The sequence below is a fragment of the Malus sylvestris genome, chromosome 5, assembly GCF_916048215.2.
Source record: "Malus sylvestris chromosome 5, drMalSylv7.2, whole genome shotgun sequence".
NCBI classification, from domain to species: domain Eukaryota; kingdom Viridiplantae; phylum Streptophyta; class Magnoliopsida; order Rosales; family Rosaceae; genus Malus; species Malus sylvestris.
In genome coordinates this window covers 38,994,272-39,014,689 of record NC_062264.1, presented here as the reverse complement: position 1 = coordinate 39,014,689, position 20,418 = coordinate 38,994,272, and the positions used below count along the sequence as shown (strand labels likewise).

Genomic DNA, 20,418 nt, shown 5'->3' with positions numbered 1-20,418 from the left:
TTTTTCTGCAGTTTATGATGTCTAATCTCCTCTTTAGTTTGGTTGAGTCTGGCCATTTTTGTTCGTAACGAAAATGGACCAATGTTGTTGCTTCTAAACTATGAAGGGGGTTGGACATCAAGCGTTTCCGATGGCAGCTTTTCCGGGTGCTAGCAGTAGTTAGTGTGTAGATCTTATGCCGTAGTTTTCTCTCGTTGGGTTGGACTTTACGGGGGCTTTGCTGAAAAAACTATCATTCAACCTTTGTGGGCTCGTGGTGGAGGCAGGCTACAGCAATGCAGCGACGTGCGTGGCTTCGGCTTATGGGACCCATTTAATTTATACTCTGCTATACGTTATTCTCTTTTGTCTCACTAAAGAAATTGATCATTTATTGTGCATGGATTCAGCTCAATGAGTTTAGTATATTAAACTCAAAATTAGAATCACACCCATAGAACTTAATTTTTTCTGCTTAGTATATAATTTTGGTTCCTATAGAATTCGAATCAAACTCAAATTTTCGTGAAAGGCCTAAGTACATGAAAATAGATTTGGATCCCATTCGGATTCATATTGTGGAAATCCTATGGATCCTTATATCTTAGTAATTCATCGTGTATCATGCAGTAAAAAATAATTTCATTTTTTTTATTTAAAATTAAACACAAATAATACATGACAAAAATTAATCACACGATGTACGATAAATGACTAAAATATGAAGATCCTTAAGATATATACAAAATGAATCGGAGAGGAACCTCTCTCCCATGAAAATAGCCAAGTGCTATCTACACACCCCATTTTACTTCTCACACACCCTTTGATAATTTATGTCTGTTGATCTTCTTCAATTCATCCGATCCGACGGCCGAAAATTAAAAAGGTGTGTGAGAAGTAAAATGGGGTGTGTGGATATCACATCCCAGTGAAAAAATAACAATAGATTTGAAAAAAAAAACTAAATTAAAATTGGACCAATATTAAAAAATGCAGGGTTTCAAAACTAGGCTCCAAGTATATGGGCTCACAGTTGAAAGCCACGTTTTTAACATTGCTGAATTTCGTAATTTATTACTACAATCTAATAGTATTTCTTTTTAATCGTAAGTACAAGATCTTATTTAATTATCGCTGAAGATAAATTTGAAATACATTATTACTATTACTACTAGCTCATCCTCCAGTTTGTTAAAAAAAAAAATATTGCGGAATCCCGGAGGCTCCGAATCCAAAGCCCGCTCATTTCTCAACCATATTGCCTTTCACAATTGGCACTAGTAAAAACCCTTGAAACCTCTCTCAGTCTCTCCAGTACCAACTCTAACGATCCCCTTATCTGTTGATTCTTCAACGATTCCTATTTTTCTAGGTACAAGCATCCCATACAATCCCAACAAGAAGCGCCAATCGATTCTACGCAATTTGATGTATGAATTTATGATCGATCCGCCTCTGATTTCGTTAAAGTTTTGTTTTTTGATGTATTATTTGTGTTAACTTTATGTGATTTTTTGTGTTTTTAGGTGCCATTGGTGATTTTTATGGCCTACTCCGATGTCCTGAAATTGTTGGTGGCGGCAGGAATTTGGTGTGCTGCGTACATGGCGGTAGCAGTTCTTGCCTTTTGTCAAATCTTTTGCTACGTCTGCGGCTGCTCAGTTTGAGAATTTAGCGGCGGAGCTGAGATTTCTGGCCCAGGAGCCACTGCAATGGTGATTCTCAATTCACTGCTTGATTCTGCACTGCAGTATTTTTTGTTTTCTATATCAAATAGTTAATATTTGCCCAAAATCTGGTTTTTCAGTCTGGTAATTGTTGCTGGAGAGCCCTTAAGCTGCTAAGAATCTCATGTCTGTATTCTTTTTTATCTAATTCGATAGGTTTTCCATGCCATGGGATAATTTTGTTTCGATATCAGGTAGTCCTTTGAGGAATTAAACTTCTAAGCCTAATGCGTGTGTCTAGTATGATGCATTAACCTTGATACTACTGATTTGTATCAGTGAAGGACTGAGTGAGTGAACTGTTAAGGTCGGGATAATTTTGTTCCGATACCAGGCAGTTCTTTGAGGCATTAGACTTCTAAGCCTAATGCGTGTATCTAGTATGATGCGACTGCATTAACCTTGATACTAGGCCGTCTATGAGTTCATATAGCCCCCATCCCTAGTGCTTTAACATTCATGTCAGGATAATTTTGTATTGATACCAGGCAGTCTTGTGAAGCATTAGACTTATATGAAGCCAGAAATTTTAAGTTTTCTTTGTTTCGGCCTTTGACAGTAGATGATGGATAAGTACCGCAGAAAATGAACAAGCGGTATAGGAGTTAAATAGGTCGAACAGTTAGTAAGTAACAAAAGATGTACCTCAACCATTTAGTATTTGTCATCCAGCTAACCTTTAGGTATTGCTTTTATTTTTCAAAACGGAGAAAATACTGTGCAGGTTCAGGGGAAAGCTGTATACTTGTACTCATTCTTATATACGGTGATAGATATCTGCTCTCCAGAGTTTCTAGAAATGTTTGAAGAATCATTGATTGTTCTATTTCCTAATGTTAGCAATGTGTACTGGTCAAACAGTGATTCTTTTGTTGCCGAAAGAGTCTGATTAGGAAAGTTGATTTTTCTTGTTTTGCTTTTGAAGTCATTTTGTGCTGTGAGAAAATAGTATGGATTTGGAGGTGTTATCACAGATGATTAACTTTGACGTGTTCACTTCTGCAGTGGACAGTTTGTTTTTGGTTCAAATTTGACAACTACCTACAATGTGGAGAATGTCAGACATAACGGTTAGGGACTTGGATCCATAGGATGGCGGCTAGGCCTTCAAATGATGATTTACTTGAGACGTTACAGTTGCAGGAACTGTTTTCTTGTGAGAATGTACAAATTTGTCACAATATACTGCAAAACCAATTGTGAATCATGAGAGTTATAATGAAAATGAGCTCCGATTATTGGTGAAGCAAATTAGTTTATTTTTTACTGGATTCGTAATGCAATTGATTTCATTGATGAAATGTTTGCGCGATTTGAAATGTTTGAGCTCCGATTGTTGTCATTGATGAAATGTTTGCACGATTTGAAGGGTGCAATTGCAATTGATTTCATCTATTTTTATTGTCTTTCATTCCAATGGATATGAGACCTTGTGCTTCTCCCTTCTTTGTCATCCCTATTTCTACTGCTTGGGTTCACCGATGATCTCAGCTCATTGTCACTGTCACCACACCAAGATATCCAGCAGATTCCATATCTCTCTATCACCCGAGGGCGCTGCAATACAACCACTATTGTGCCGTTTGTCTCATCCACTGCTATCACACTTGAGCCAACTTCTCCACAATCTCGATATGAAAGACTCCCAACACATGAGGAAGATAAGTACTTCGAAAAGTAAGTGTTTGTTGAGAGATGAGTATGAAACTCTGAAGAACTTGTATAATTCTTGTCGTACAACTTACAAGAACATGATGTATACGTTTGTTTGTCACACAAACAAACTACAGCCGAACTATGCTGTCTTCCCCAGAATGCTTACTACAGAACGTATACATTTTCCCGTATGAAGCTCACTGAGATGGTAAGCCAAAAATGTTCCATAAAGCATTCCACCTTTGCCTCTTTACTCTTTGTTGAGAAGATGAGCAAGGTAGCGAAGTTCCTCGAATGCGTGCATTGTGTCTGCGTCGAATCCCCCTGCAAACTGCATATCAAGTAAGAAATATATCTCAGTCTTGTGCACTTCCTTCTTGTCCTACCAACCTGATGAACTCTGAAAGCGAATCTCACTCCCTGAAGCAGCATGTAATCCATTGCAGGATCCTTCTCTGCTGCTGCCTTGGACTGAAGTTCCATAGCCACCCTCGGCATGTACATTTTTGCCAACTTGACTGAACCAAACTTTATCTGCAAGATTGGCATCAAATTAGATATGTGATGCACAAAGGCGTCCACTATTCGTTCAAAGAGAATATCAAAGTCTACCTTGCTTAAAATTCCGTTGTCAAGCATCCAATCTGTGGGGATTTTGAAGTCCCTGCAATGACGCATCAACGACTCCCTTGTCCGGAAAAGGTTACAGACGGTACGCTCCATCCTGTGGGAGGTAAGTTACGGGCTTTGCGGTTGGGTTGGGCGTTACGGGGGCTTTGCCCTTGAAAGCTATCTTCCAACCTTTTTGGGCTCGTGGTGGAGGAAAGATTTTTGTGTGATCGGCACACGAGGTAGTACATCACATGTTAATATAAATGGTGGGATACGTTTGTTAAAAAGTTAATAACTTAAAAATTAAAATTTTTCACCACTTACATAAAAACATGTGGTATACCACTCGTATTCCCGTCATAATAAAAAATTTGCAGGGTATTATATATATATATATATATATATATATATATATATATATATATATATATATATATATATATATATATATATATATATACTGCAGCATTAAAGCGAATGAGGTACAGTTGATATCAGCAATAGTACCTATCATCAACATGAACTTTTCATCCAAAGCAGCATTTAATTTCTTTAATTCTCATCATCTATGATATAAACGACTATTACATCTCAAAAGAAGGAAAAAAAACATACACAAAATGTGGTCAACATTGCTGTATAATTTCCTATCAAAAGGGCATGAAAAGTTGGTTGATTTCATTTGTGAACAAAATTAAAAACAAACTTAAACGTTAATTTACTGATGAATAGGTTGATTATTTGATGGTAAACCCAAAAGCTCATCTGTTTGATGCATTGGATGTGGCCTGTGGGAGTGTAGTTTGGCTTGTAGCCTGGAGAGGCTCTCTGTGTCACAAATTTCTTTCTCAAGTCTTGCACTCTTTTATTGATTCCCTTCTAGGGCAACTACAACCTCTTCTTACACAAACTACACATGCATGCATACGAAAAAAAATATGTGCTTAATTAATAAATTCATCTGATTTAAGCACCTACTTAATCAAGTCTCGAGTCTTGTTTGTACACCTGGTTTTGGTTATCCAATAGAGGTTGAACTAATGAGTCTAAATCAGCATACCACTAACTGCCAAGACTTTGAACAGTTGGTCTCCTCCAGCATCTGTTAGAGAGCAGAAAATATATCACAATTGATAACGAATGGATGATGGAGACTTTGAATAGATAGTCGACACTCTAATTAGTCTTTGGTGGAAAATCCTTGTGCAGCGGAGACTATGAATAGTTAGTCTCCTCCAGCGTCTGTTAGAGAGCAGAAAATATATCATAATTAATGACAACAAAATCCAGACAAGAACAAAACAAACAAACAAACAAAACAAAACATATGAAGTGTGCTTGTGTGCGAAAATCATTTATGACCTAGCAATTAGTTACAATTAGTAAAAAAAGTACTATGCTTCTAGTATTACGATGATACCCCTCTATAAATGTAAAGAAAGTCACATGTTTGAATTCCAAGATAACTACACTTGATCTATTGTGCGGTTACCTCAGACACATCAGGTCATGAACATATTCATGTAAATTTGTTAAAAAAGAAGCACGATAAACCTCTTTAACGCCAATTCGACATCAAATTAAAAGAATACATCGAATCCTTTCTTTCAAATTAACATCATCCAACAGCAAGCTAAATCTTTCCGTTCAAAATTACAATTCCTATCGAGCCATCAAAATTGTTATCCAGCCACAGCAACGTGCGAAAACTGCAATTACGAGCCCCTTTCGCAACCAACTTAGTCTCAATCTATAGCAGCATTGCCCCAGAAGATATTAAAGCTATAGTAAGTTAATTACAACTATATCAACAACCTCTACACTTGCACAGAAGTAAATGATTCACCTAAAGTGGCCCTAACCCTAATGCTAAAGTATATCAACAACCGCTACACTTGTATTGGGAAGCACACTAGAACCGTCACCAAACTCCTCAAGTTCTTCTTCTGTTTTCGGTACAAAGAAGGGATCCTCTGGAAGTGCTTCCCAGTGACTAAGCACAAGAAGAGCACTTGCAGCACCAGCAGTCCATCTTCTAAGCTCATCCGCAAAAAAACAATGGGTAGCCTTCCTGCATTTCCTCCTTCAAAACTCTAGCCCGCCTTCTCCCAAGCACAGCGTACATAGAACCCAAATGCTCAGTTGTCGTGTTCAACTCACAGAAGTACATGGGTTCCACAAGCCGAGGCTTCCTTTGAAGCCCTACCTCCAAGAATGTCTCCAACTAAATCAGAACTATCTTCAAGCACTTTAATTAAAGAAGGAGGGAGCTTTATGACTTGCACCCTTATCGTACACCTACCATTTGCTGTCCTTTTCTCAACATAATCTGAGCTTGAACGAAAGAATTTCAAATTCTCACGTTCATCACCTACATTACCCTCAATGGTCTCTTTATAAGACACGAGAGGTGGAGACACTTCCAGGCTTACCATTGCAAATCTCTCCTTCAAATCTTTTATGCATCTTTCAAGATGTACCTCTCCTGCAGCAGACACAACATTTTCACCCCTATCACAAACTGTTACCCCAACAAACGGATCAGCCCGGTTCAACAGCCGCAAACCCTTAGTGCACCCATATCTGCAGGATGAGTTGGCTCAATTGCACATGCAACTTGATTTGAGGCTCATCGTCAAATTGTTTGCTTTCGTAAAACAAGTACCGAGTCATTAGACCGTGTAACATAAATTAAGGGCTAATTTAAATCTATCGAAAGATAAAAGGGAGAAAATGATTGATCAATGCATTATGTACCATTAACAAGAAGCTAGATTCACACAGCAATAGCTGTTACAACAACGATGCGTTCACTTCCCACGTCATAATTTCTTAGCAACAACATGATGTTACACTTCAATAAGATCATAACATATATGCGTGCAACACAACATACCGATGTGAACTTCGGTACCAAATGAACAAAAGAATTTTGTAATCCTGAAAACCCAAGAGTAAACAGATGCCATCAGTAGAAGCGCTACGAAATATGGCTTCTTTACGACAAGCTTGATGGATGCCCTTCATCGTGTTACACAGGCTTCAATAACTGAAGGGGAAAACAAGTCTACTAGATGATGCTGAAGTCTTTAGCTCTTGAATTGTTAACATTCTTATCTTCACCCCTCTAAGCTGAATCGGAGTGGAAGCGTCTTCAATGGTTTTATCACTGCAACGCCACTGAGATCAGGGCTAGAGTACTTTTCGCATGTGACCTTCAAGCTTCCCACTCTTGCAGCTTTGTGAAATCTTAAGAACATCTCTGCACAGTCTATGCAACGATCAAACATCGATCATTAGAATTTAATCTGAAGCAAGCACTAGATAAGGAAACAAAGTTATTTACTTGTCTTTAAAGCAGTACCTGATTTGGGATACTTCATAACGAGCGGGGTCCAAGCCGGAGTAATCTGCAGGGTGAACCTTGCGACAGATAGGGCTGCTGCGCACAGCAAAGAGGGCTTGAACCTTAACGCTTCCTATTCAACCAAGCACAACCATATAAGGTAGAACCAAGTGTTCAAGCTGCAAAACAGTCTGCAAAGTAACAGACTGTTAGCAACTTTGCTGTTACTCTGACATGTCAATCTCTTTCTTTCTTAGTAATGGTGTTCATCATTAATCAAAATTTATGTCTGTTAGCTTTAGAAACTACTGAATACCTTTGTTTCTGACCGAGCAGCCTTGAGAAATCTTAACATGGAGACATATGGAGTAGGTGCATTAAGACGAAACTTCAGCTTTTTCAGAAAGGTTTTCTCCTGAAAAGCAAAGACGGTGTTTATTTTAGGACAAGCGAAAAGGGAACTATAGAATGCAGCATTATTCATACATGCACCAGGACATTTCCAGAGTCTAACAAAACAGATATACTGAATTAATCCGAGTCTAAAAAAAGCACATATCATTCCAAGCACCTGTACTCCGGTGTATGTCTCAACTAAGATGCTAATTAAATGTTTGACCTGTAATTTTTCTTCTTGTAGATAATTAGAAAGAAAATCACGAAAAATGCATGAGTTGATATATTGATATTAACCCTTGGATGCCAAAAGTCCTCGTATTTTGACGCCAGGAGGAGTGCAGTGATACCAACTGCATGTCATCCTTCTTAATTGTAACTTGGGAAAGATACTGATCGAGCAATGTCACCATGAGAAAAGAGTTTCTTGCACTAACTCGAATTTGTAGTGTACCCGTTCCGGATGAACAAATCAAGGGGACGGCCAGCTATTAAACATCATGAAATGTAAAATTGAACAAAGCAAGACAAAAAGGAATACAAAAACATCATAGTTCATCAAAAGGTTAAATCGGTCCTTCAATTAACCAGTTGACCAATATGCCTCGCATATGATGAGTAATGCCTGCCTGAATCGACATGAAATTTTCTGCAGGTGGATTCTGTGCCTGCAGTTAAAGACAATTTTAACAAAGCCAACAAGTCAGAATTAGAACTACACTAAACCTACTATCTTACCACACTAAGATGAAAACAGAGGTATAGAGACATCATAAACATTACCTCAGAAACCCAGTAATACTGGTAGATCTCATCAACATAATCGGAAAATTCCAGTTGCTTGCAATCGTCATCAATACTTGGCAGCTCTTCCTCCTTCAAAGCTTCAACACGGTCCTCTAGTAACTGCGAATAGGGCCAAGTGTGAATGTAGTACACGAGTAAGGAATAAAGGAATCAATAGAACACGGTAAGTCCCAACCCTTGATCCAGTCATCAATAGAGATGTGTAAGATCTCCTCCTATTTGATTTTCTCCTGGAAATGATAGTTGAAGCACTCTGGCTGCAGTTGGCTTCAGATGGGAGCTCTCCCTGAGTGGCTTCATGCTTAACGTTCTCAGGAAGAGAAGAAGTGGCCACTTTTTCAGTTTTGGATGAAGTTGCAGTAGCAGAAACTAATTTATTTGGACCTGATGCACCCTTGGATTTCAAAGTCCTTTGCGACTCACGAGCCTTTAGTGTGGACAAAGTTGGCTGGATCGTAAAAAAATTAAAGGGAAGATAAATAGAACGTAGATCTATTTCATATAGATCTAACATGCCAAGAAACAAAGTCAGGATGATGCAGTAATCTCATAGTAATGTAAAGCAATCACTCAGGCGAAGTACTAAATTGAATGCACTGCCGTAAAGCTTCAAGTTGATGCCAAAATGGATGCCTGTTACACAATAACACAAGTCAACAAATTTCAGGACCAAATGACTTTAAAAAAACTGACAGATTGTTGAAGTACTGAAAGTAAAATACGGCGACACAAATGAAATTGTTTTACTGTCTGAAGTAGATAAACTTGAGCAACTACATTTCAGAACTGGTCAAACAAAACAAGAGACATTAATTCTTTTTTCTCATTTGAGGAGGAGGAGGGACATGAGTTCTATTTCTGATTAGACTTACCCTGACAGAATTTCTTGTCAATACACGGACATTTGAATTACGCTGACCCCTGCAATCTCAAATCACATGCAAACTATTAACAGATAGAAATCTCAACCGTGTTTAATTAAGACATGAAAGCTTAAATGATCACTCAACATAAGAGACATTCAATGAATTAGAAAGTTAATGAATGTAGTAATTCAAACTACAGTAGTAAACAAGAATAAAATGAATACAGAAACCCAACAAGAGTAAAAAACAATGTGACTAAACCTAAAACCAAACTCTCCAATGCAGCAATTCGAAATTTATATGCTGTAAATTTCAAGACCAAAAATTGTATTCGCATGTAGCATTATAATATCAATTCTTAGATACCAGGGGACAAGAAAAATGATAAATTTTCCTTTTCCAGGACAAAATTAGAAAGATGTAAAAATAACTGGGAGAAGCCACAAGATTCATAAAATTGGGCGTGAACTGCAGAATACAAGTTCTTTGTTGTACTCCCTTACAGTTTTACTTGTGCATCTGCTATTATTTGCTTTGAGTTCTGAAATCGACATATTAGTCATGCCTGAAGTCAGAACAAACAATCCTATCCATAAAATACAAGAAAGATGCTTCCATTCCATTCATTCAGAAGCAAAATGAGGTTTAAAGGAATATGCACCAGTATCAGCAAAACCTTTTAACTGGCTTTAAGCAGAATAGAAAACTAGTACTATGGATCACTGTCCCTCACATAATCACAAAGATATCAATCACTCGATTCCTCAACAGATGGCTCCTCGTGGTATCGTTTACTCTAGGTACTACTTTCTTGCCAACCGTAGCCTTAATTGTATTCCATAATGCATGACATCAACCTTCGGAATACTTGCTTCCTCTGGGTTGACCTTCAGCACCAGCAATGATTTCCTTTAAAATAGAAAATACATCAATAACAGATACACATCTTATCCACAGTAAATAAACAAACATGTCTGCAGTTCAGATACCTTATCAGCTTAAGTGAAGTATTTGAAGTCCTGAAAAAAAAGTTATAAGTTTAATCAAGGATCTTTACATGTTTAGTTTCATAAGCATATGAGCCAGATTAGAATATTTCAACGGCACAACAAACAAATTGTGGCACAATTTCTAATTTCTTATAAAGAGGGAAAACAAAGGTGGCTCAGACCTGCCATCTGTAACAATAGATTCACGGTTTAGACCCATAGCCTTGGTCCTTTGATTCTCTGAAGGTTCAACTCTTTAATAGCTACAGTTTATCCATAATAAAAAAAATTCAAATGTTACAATTGAATCCAGGAAACTATACCAGCATTACTGAAGTATTAAAGCTTTCCCGCCCTTTTCCCTGATTGAAGTGACACAAAAAATACAATTGGAAGAACAACAATATATGAAATGATTGGTGTTGATACTCGCTAAGCTCGTCAAGAAAGACAAAACCCTGTCTTTGCGTTGTCAAACATACAACGGAACAGTGGAAAACAAAAACTTAGTTGACCTTCAAAAAGCAAAACATGGACAGGAAGAAAACTTTTAAGTTTTGCAACTTTTGTCCAGTTTGGGGGTAGAACTATATATGAAAACTAACTTGAAGTAACCTGCTCAATGGCTGTAAGTAACTATGAGATCTTTGAACCACTCATATGAGGGCCCTTTTGTTTATTTTCAGATTACAGAGAGATATCTACTTAAGTCAGTAGAACAACTCACTCTGCAATCATGTAAATAAGAGAGTTACAAGGAAAATGTATGCTAGGATTTAACATTCTTACCAGGAAGGATATCCTTGATGATAAAATTCAGTCTTAACGCCTGTACCCACTGAAACCCTACAAAAATACAAAAGAATACAATACTACATTAAAGCAAAAGCAAAAGCAAGGGATCTCGAACCTACTCACATCTTTGCTAACATCTACAGTTATATCAAAATATCAAAAGAATATTGAATTCACAAGCACGTATAGGTATCATAATATCAAAATGCATACCGCTGCAAAGATTTAATCCTCTCACTTTTACCGCTCCTGCATTGAAGATGGCCCAAATTTAGAACTTCTTAGATCAAAATCCAAAAATGAAGGAATATATGAGCAAATGAAAAGGTAACAACTTTCTTTTAGAGGCATCTCCCCCCAAAAATCCTAAAAGAGTTGCTTTTGACATTGCTGACATCGGCCAATGTGCCTCTTCCAACATTTGCATTTGCTAAGATAAGGACAACAAAAATTTGACAACGGAACAGATTCAAAATGTGTAACTCAACTTTGCATAACAAGTACAGTCTGGTTGAACCTTACCTGCAGAACTACCAAGCATGCCTTTTTGCTTCTCCATACTTTTCAAACCAGCCTTGATAACAAAACAATTTATAGATAGCAGTAAATATATAATTAAGACAAAAACTCCTTATCACAAGAAATAACACTCCATCCTAATCCACCTCAAAACAAGCAGCGGAATAAGGAGGTCGTTAGTTACCTTTAAAGAAGCTGTATACTCCATAGCCAATACTTTGTTAACTGTTGCATCACTACTGAAACTAAACGCAGCACATGGATATAATTCCCCCCAACAATCTAGGTAATTGCCAAGAACTTGCAGGAAGCGGGCGGATACAGCTAATATCTAATACTTTTTGGCCTCTACTTAGCTACATCATTGTACAATGCTCCCATTCTATTTGAATTGTTAGCACAGCTTGCATACAAATAAAAATCCCAAGAGTTGAACTCTGGAAGGAAGGCTTAGTTGATTTTAGTTCTAAAACAACTTCGACATTGATTAAAACCATAACATTCGATAATCGCAAAAATGAAAATATGCACACCTCCATTAGTTGATTTTCGTTGCAGAGGTCTGAGTCGTCTTGTTAAATCGGCGATTTTATTTTCGTTTTATGAAATAAACACGATTCTACCTTACTGCCCCTTTACTAATTATTATGCGATTGATAAGTACAAACTAGAAATTTTAATTACTTCCAAGTTGATACATAATTGTTTGTGGGAACATTTATTGAAAGGTAGAGTTTTTTTTATTCAATACATAAGTTACCAAATACAAAGGAAACCACAAATATACATAGTGCTATCAAACATCAGAAAACATTCTTCGGAAACGAGCCACTTTCAATGAAATTGCTAGTGCTACCTTGTCTTTGATATTGTTCAACAATTGAAAATATGCATACCTCCATGATGTCTTGAAGATCAACGTGCAGCAAACCCCCCAAAAGCCTACAATAAGGCCAAGTACCATGCTGACATAGAACCACAACTCATCATTTCCACCTTCATTCATGTCTTTTGTATCCTTAGATGGGAAAGTGTCATCTCCAGGGCACTTAGTTGAGAGAGGAACGCCGCATAGCGATGGATTTTTCATATAAATGGACTACTCATTGAGCGTTTGAAGCTGGTTTCCCTCAGGAATTCTTCCAGACAAGCTGTTGTAAGAAAAGTTCAAGTGGTTTAAAAAAGTCAAAGATGACAAGTTTTGAGGAATCTGTCCTGAAATGTGGTTGTGTGAGAGATCAAGTGTTTCGAGCAAATGCAAGTTTCCGATCTTGTAAGGGATCTTTCAGGTCAATTGATTACTAGACAAGTTCAAGGTACCCAATTGAATGATGATACTTATTTCTTCACGGATTTCACCTTGTAAATTATTTGATGAAAGATCAATGCTCCTTACAAGATCTCGAGTCATGTTGTACACAAGTTCCATTCCTTTTAGTGTCAGCACGGTTTGCTCAAGAAAAAATGAAGTATTTTTTGAACCGTTGACCATCGGAGACAAATTACCCAAACACTCGGAAATAGTACCTGAAATGTTGTTACTAAGGTCGAGGATACCAAGTTGTCGAAGATTGCACAGTTGCTGGGGTATATGTCCACTAAAATGGTTGGACCGTAATCGTAGCATAAACAACTTGGATACATTTAATCCTCCTATCCACTGTGGTATTTTGCCAAATAACTTGTTGTCTCCAAGATTGATACTCGTCAATCGGGAACAATTTTGCAGGGAATTAGAAATTTTCCCGTTAAAATTGTTGTTGTTGAGCTTTAATACTTCCAGTGAACTTAATACCCCCAATGATGTAGGAATATTACCCGAGAGATTGTTTTGACTCACATCTAGAAACATCATACTGCACCCGACACTCCCTGCATGACGAAATTCTCCATGAAATTGATTGCTCCTTAGAGACAAGACCCGCAACTGCTTCATGTTGTATACAGAGGGAGGAATAATTTCATTCAAATGATTCTCAGAAAGAGACAAAAATTCCAAATTGGACATCATCTGGTCAATATTGGAGTGAATTGGCTCGGAAAATGAATGCTTCGAAGAAGAAAGGAAGAGACCTTAGTGGCCTACCTAAGTGGGAATGGGCCCTCTAACTGATTACAACTCAAATCAATATACTTCAATTTCGGAGATTTTAAATGGGATGGAAGATTTCCACGAAGTTGGTTGTAAGACAACTCTCGTCTGATGAGTTGGGAAGATATCCTCAATAGTCATTCCTTTAGTATGAGTTGCAACCGGGTAAGATTTATGAAATGGGCAATCGGGTAAGATTTATAATTGGGTTCCTCCATTCAAGCTACACACAATTAGTATCATAAATTGTTGGATAGGTCCTGATTTTGGGGTATGGCTTCAATCTCAAACTGAACTGAGGTACATCAGTCTTACTCGTAATGGAATCTCGGATTTCATACCAAAGGAATGGCTATTGAGGATATCTTCCCAACTCATCATACTAGAGTTGTCTTACAACCAACTTCGTGGAAACCTTCCATCCCATTTGAAATCTCCGAAATTGAAGAATATTGATTTGAGATGTAATCAGTTGGAGGGCCCACTCCCACTTTGGTGGGCCACTAAGGTCTCTTCCTTTTTTCTTGGAAGCAATTCATTTTCCGGGCCAATTCACTCTAATATTGACCAGATGATGCACAATTTGGAATTTTTGTCTTTCTGAGAATCATTTGAATGAAATTATTCCTCCCTCTGTATACAACATGAAGCAGTTGCAAGTCTTGTCTCTAAGGAGCAATCAATTTCATGGAGAATTTCGTCATGCAGGGAGTGTGGGGAGCAGTATGATGTTTCTAGATGTGAGTCAAAACAATCTCTTGGGTAATATTCACACATCATTGGAGGTATTAAGTTCACTCGTAGTATTAAAGCTCAACAACAACAATTTTGACGGGAAAATTCCTAATTCCCTCCAAAATTGTTCCCAATTGACGAGTATCGATCTTGGAGACAACAAGTTATTTGGCAAAATACCACAGTGGATAGGAGGATTAAATGTATCCAAGTTGTATATGCTACGATTACGTTCCAACCATTTTAGTGGACACATACCCCAGCAATTGTGCAACCTTCGACAGCTTGGTATCATCGACCTTAGTAACAACAACATTTCAGCTACTATTCCCAAGTGTTTGGGTAATTTGTCTCCGATGGTCAATGGTTCAAAAGATACTACATTTTTTCGTGAGCAAACCTTGCTGACATTAAAAGGAATGGAACTTGTGTACAACACGACTCGAGATCTTGTAAGGAGCATTGATCTTTCATCAAATAATTTAAAAGGTGAAATCTCTGAAGAAATAAGTACCCTCATTCAATTGGGTACCTTGAACTTGTCCAGGAATCAATTGACCGGAAAGATCCCTTCCAAGATCGGAAACTTGCATTTGCTCGAAACACTTGATCTCTCACACAACCACCTTTCAGGACAGATTCCTCAAAGCTTGTCATCTTTTGACTTTTTTAAACCACTTGAACTTTTCTTACAACAGCTTGTCTAAAAGAATTCTTGGTGGAAACCAGCTTCAAACGCTCAATGAGTTGTCCATTTATATGAAAAATCCATCGCTATGCAACGTTCCTCTCCCAATTGACCTATCCGACAATTTATGATACTAATTGTGTGTAGTTTGAATGGAAGAACCCAATCATACGCGTGGAAAATGAGGGACATGGGTTGGACTGTGTCTCCTACACCAAGATGTTGCAACCGGGTACGATTTATGAAATGGGCTTCCGTTAGATTGCCCTCCAAAAGATTAGAAGACAGATCGAGGGTAACCAGATGAGAGAGTTGTCCCAGACTTTGTGGAATGGATCCACTCATTATTTTTAGAGCGGTCCAATGTTTTCAAGGATGACAAGTTTCCAATGGAATCTGGAATTGAGCCCCACAAATGATTTCTCATAAGTTTCAGAATCTGCAAACTTTTAAACATTCCTAAGGAGACCGGCAGTTGGCTTCCCAGCTGACAAGAAGACAAATCTAGTGACTCTAATGCAATATTTGAACAATTTGAGAAACTTGTCCAAAACTCTTCAATCCCCCCCCCCCCCAAATTAAATTCGTCCCAAGAAAGACTTAAGACCTTTAGCTTGCACAAATTTCCAATGACTCTAGGAATTTGGCCTTCTAAGCCTGTATTAGATAAGTGTAACTCTGCTAATGAAGGAAGCATATTAACAGCATACACGCAATTGACTCCTGTGGTGCCAAGATTCATGCCGCAGAGATCAAGGTATTTTAGAGAAGAGAGGCGAGACAGCCAATTCAAGTTTCTGGAAGTTAAGCCATAATTCCACCCAAGGTCAAGAAAATGGAGGGTTGACAGGTTACCAAGAGAAGGGGGAATCTCTCCTTCAAATGACGCAGAGGAGAGATTGAGATATTGCAAACTTTTAAGTTCCCCGAAGAACTTAGGAATTTGATTGCTATCAAAAAGATTGAGATCAAGGTAATTTAAATGTTTCAAGCTCAACAGAGAAGCATTTATCTTACCTCCCAATTCAAAGCCCAGACGTCCAACTCTTCATCAGAAATGGAATGTAGATATGGATGCCGGAGGTCCATCTTCACGACATGACCGGTGAGGTTGTCGCAATTTATCTTACCATTATCGTAATTTTCCATCTTCAAAGTTGCGGGTTTATTGCTCCTTTTGCCTTGCAGAGACTTCTCCCGATTTTCATAGAACGTAAAGTCATCTAGCAAAAGATGTTTTAGCGGTGTAACTTTTAAAAATGTTCAGCATTTCCAAACCTTGCTTGTGTCCAATCTGAACATTATAATACATGTGAAAGAGTCTTAATTACAATCATGTCATAACGATGAAACAGAGAACATCCAATAGAGCAAACAAGGAAAATGAAGCTATAATGTGTCACGAAAAAATGCAGCTGCCCATGAGATCAAAAATAGAAATAGTACCTCCTGAGTGTCCCGGGTAAAAGTTACTGGTCTGTTGTCATTGTTTTCCAGGATAATGTGCCGCAACTGAGGGTTCGGTATGTCCTTTATTACATGCCACTTTACTGGAAAGAATCCACTCCACTTGTCAACTTGCCAGAAATCCATATCTTTATTAAAATCTACCTGTCCAATCATCTCAGCTACACCGACAAACTGTCCACTTCCATTTACCTGAGAACAATAATAAAAGTTTATTCTCAGTGCATGACCGGGCATACTACATAATGAAACTCTATAACCCAAAAATCAAGAGAAATTGCATATACCAAACTAACCGAGAAGAAGAGAAAGATGGGATACTGAGTGTTTGTCTCTCTCAATTTCAACTCAGAATCATGAAATGCTGCATCCAATTTCTTATTGCCGTTGGGAGTGCTGGCCCAAACATCATATTTAATGGACTTATGGACATCATCTCCACTGTAAGACTTGATGACATAAAACTTCGCTTTTTCATAATCTGTCTGAAAATCTGGTAAGTTATATTTATCTCTACGAACAGTGATTCCTAGTTCTTCCTTCTCAATTGGTGAGTCTAATGGACAACTCTTGTTGCGGGACCTTGGACCACGTGTCAACTCAGCTGAAGATTCAAAATCTTCATTCCTGTTGTTTTCACACCGCTTGAAAGTTCACCACCGGCCAAACAGAAACAGAGTTTTGTACTAGTCTGCATGTAGGAAGACGCCAAAAGTAAAACAAGCAAATGGTGAGCAATGGTGAGGTGATAGTGGCTCTCCATTATTACGCACAATATTCTTTGCTATGCTTTTGGTGATGGTGACTTTTAGCTACTAAATTCCAGAATTCATATGAACAGATTATTGATGTAGTAGGTCGAGGAGTTGATACGAAAGTCGTCCGATGGTGACTCACAACCCCTTTTACAAGTTGGCAAGTCATTGTCGACACAGCTGGAACCTGATTCTGATGGGTAGCAGAAATCCGTGTGCAGTCGAAACTTTGAATTAAGTGTCTTCAGCTGAAACCTCTTCTTTTTTTGTAGTGTAAAATTATGAAAACGGATTTAGATACTTTTCCTCTGCGACCTGGTTCTACACACGTTTTTCTCTGATGGTTGAAAACATTTGTCCTACATGGCGTTTTCGGAAAGTGATTCTCACACTTTCACACATTACTTTTTAATTTTAACTATTAAATCGAATAAATCAGACATAATCACCGAATGCGTAAGAAGTTAAAAATGATATGTGTTTATCATTTCTTTTTCTTTTCCTTTCTTTTATTCTGAAATTAGGAAACTATTTCAGAACAAAATGAATTTGCAGCCTAAAAACACCGACATATTGTTGAAACTAGTATTGTTACGCTTTCTCAATCCTATATATATGCCTAACAAGTTTTGGTTCGATGCGTGTTCTACAGCAACCTATCTAATCAATAGGTTGCCAACCCGTGTCCTATCTCACAAATCACCTTATGAGAAGCTTTTTCAAACACAGCTAAAATATGATATGCTTAAAATATTTGGTTGGCAATGCTTTTCCTGGTTGGTGCCGTATGCACACAATAAACTTCAACAGAAAACAAAATCATATGTGTTTTTAGGTTATTCTTTGAAACATTAAGGCTATAAATGTAACAATTTGTTCACGAGACGCCATGTCTTATTCAATGAAGACTGTTTTCCCTTTCAAGGATTCACATCTTCCCTCGAGAGCGTTCAAACACAAGGTAGTCTCTTTGACCAGATCTCTTATTCACTTTTCCTCTAATTAATGCTCCTTTCACCGAGATATCTATTTCCTGCAAACATCAACCACCGCACGGTTTAAAAAAAAAAACAAATACCATCCACATCTGCTACCCCATGCCCAATAGTCACCCCATCTAACCCTACGTCTAAACCTATTCTACATGACACCATAGATGTGACTTCACACCCTACTCCTCTAGGTCCTCCTTCCGTGTTGAATGGGACAAGGATTGTTTGCTCTCCTCTTTCGGTATTCTTTCCGTGTCCTTTTGTTTTGTATGATCACGGTTATATCATATCAACATTTTATATTAATTTTTTATAAAAATAATAAGATAAAAATGAATAGTAATATAAAATATTGACGTGATTTAACCGTAACTACACAAATAGAAGAGCACGGAAAGAGCATCGGAAGTGGATGGCAGAAAATTCTTGTCCGGTTGAATGAGTAAGTTACAGTAAGACAAGAACCTTTGCCAGTGCCTCACGAGGCTCCTATTGAACCAGCCCACTCTATGACCACACTCTCCAAATCGGGAATACACAAACCAAATCCTAGGTATGCTATGCACGTTGCTATTAATGAATTTGAAACCGTGAGGCAATCAAATATCCAGAGTGGAGAAATGCTATGGTCAAATATCCTCAAGTAAGGGGGAACAGAAGAAAGAGAAATGGGAATTGCACGACTGTCAAGGGATTCCAGTGCTTACCAACACTGGGGAATGAAAGTGTGGGTGGGTGGGACCCATCTAATCTAAAATGCACATGAAAACGAAATAGCATGACTCACCCATTGAGTTGGACCGTCAACTGGCGCTTTGGAAGGATCGTCACGTACCTAGGTACCCAAGGGAAAATCTTAGCATGCCAAATCTGTATGCAAGTGTGTAGATACGTATGTGTGTGTGTGTAATATGTATGAATGCATAATACCTTGAGAAATTTTTGTATGGGCAACTTTATGTGGCCATACAATTGACAGCTAAGAAAGACCATCAAATTTTCATACACATAGTTGCAGATAAATGAGAATGACAATGTATTCACCACTCCAACAGCAAATTACTTTACCTCCACGAAAATTCCATCCACTCCAACAGCAACTGCTGTTCTTGCAATGCATGGTATCAATTTACGAAGACCACCACTAGCAACACCTCCATGATATGGATTTTAATTTCAACAAGTAATTATATCAAAGTAAAGTAAGCATATTATAAAGCGAAATGGATTTTAATTGCAATGCATGTGTGACGTCAGCAACCTGAAGGGAAACACTTGAGAGTTGAGTTAGAAAGCCAAGTGTTTCCTGTACTTCAACAGGCAAGACTTCCTACAGAAGCTTCCTAAAGGGACTTCTCCAACCCCAGAAGCACTTTCGTCCATTTCAACCAAACACTATAAAACGAAATGGATTTTAATTACAAAATAACAAGAGCACGGAAAAGGAAGAGAAGACTGTAAACAATAACTTACGACAGGACAATGCAAACAAACAAACAAGGATGTGATGAATGATGATGTGTGGCGCTGCATCGTTATGCATGCAAGTATATATTCAAGATAGGACATACAGATATCCATTGACCAAGTCCAAAATCAAGAAAATTTGGTAGTAGATTAGATTATAACAGTGTCTTGTCACATATTCTGCACACTTATTCATCAAGCAAACAGTGTCTTGTCAAGAAAAATTTGATCTTCCTTTGAACAGATGTAGTAAACAATTATGAATCAATTTCATTCAAATATTATTTTAACTTCACCAAATTCTAAAACAAATATTGAGAGTGTCAGTGATACCAAATAGTTTAAAACCATTATTTAATTCGTGCGTATACATGCAGGAAAAGAGTTGCCAAGCAATTTCAACTAAATGTTTGCATTTGTATGAAACACTATTATCTAATTTGAAAACAAATATTCAAAGTGGCACCAAATAGTGTAACACCGTTGTTTAATTGCTGTGTGTACTTGCAGGAAAAGAGTTGTCAACC

At 37.8% G+C, this 20,418-nt stretch overlaps 1 protein-coding gene, 3 long non-coding RNA genes and 1 pseudogene across 18 annotated transcripts; 2 read left to right on the top strand and 3 right to left on the bottom strand.

The window, feature by feature from the left end:
- The first annotated feature begins 1,154 nt into the window (after window positions 1-1,154).
- On the top strand, window positions 1,155-3,826 carry LOC126621094 (uncharacterized). The gene is made up of 4 exons (XR_007622795.1): window positions 1,155-1,412; window positions 1,509-1,697; window positions 2,715-3,707; window positions 3,812-3,826. It is a non-coding gene; the product is annotated as an uncharacterized LOC126621094 (long non-coding RNA).
- Window positions 3,827-6,131: 2,305 nt separating this feature from the next.
- Window positions 6,132-7,042, top strand: LOC126621095 (uncharacterized). The gene is made up of 2 exons (XR_007622796.1): window positions 6,132-6,798; window positions 6,842-7,042. It is a non-coding gene; the product is annotated as an uncharacterized LOC126621095 (long non-coding RNA).
- Window positions 6,715-15,263, bottom strand: LOC126621086 (receptor-like protein 19). 15 transcript variants are annotated; one of them, XM_050289474.1, is made up of 15 exons: window positions 11,699-12,968; window positions 11,512-11,606; window positions 11,390-11,425; window positions 11,171-11,227; window positions 10,564-10,644; window positions 10,382-10,411; window positions 10,126-10,301; window positions 9,399-9,447; window positions 8,702-8,974; window positions 8,503-8,625; window positions 8,298-8,387; window positions 7,880-8,207; window positions 7,640-7,841; window positions 7,342-7,514; window positions 6,715-7,248 (listed from the first exon to the last, which is right to left on the bottom strand). In XM_050289474.1, coding segments are annotated over exons 7-12 (765 nt in total). In that variant the 5' UTR covers window positions 10,128-10,301; window positions 10,382-10,411; window positions 10,564-10,644; window positions 11,171-11,227; window positions 11,390-11,425; window positions 11,512-11,606; window positions 11,699-12,968; the 3' UTR covers window positions 6,715-7,248; window positions 7,342-7,514; window positions 7,640-7,841; window positions 7,880-7,979. The 15 variants fall into 15 exon arrangements, with proteins under 15 accessions (XP_050145431.1, XP_050145430.1, XP_050145425.1 ...); XM_050289473.1 differs by lacking the exon at window positions 10,564-10,644 and having other exon boundaries at window positions 10,705-11,227; XM_050289468.1 differs by having other exon boundaries at window positions 10,382-11,227; window positions 11,699-11,750; window positions 11,880-12,968.
- An 89-nt stretch (window positions 15,264-15,352) lies between these two features.
- On the bottom strand, window positions 15,353-17,312 carry LOC126622887 (receptor-like protein 33; annotated as a pseudogene).
- Window position 17,313: 1 nt separating this feature from the next.
- LOC126621096 (uncharacterized) lies at window positions 17,314-20,046 on the bottom strand. Its single transcript, XR_007622797.1, has 3 exons — window positions 19,493-20,046; window positions 19,212-19,259; window positions 17,314-18,465 (listed from the first exon to the last, which is right to left on the bottom strand). It is a non-coding gene; the product is annotated as an uncharacterized LOC126621096 (long non-coding RNA).
- Window positions 20,047-20,418: the final 372 nt, after the last annotated feature.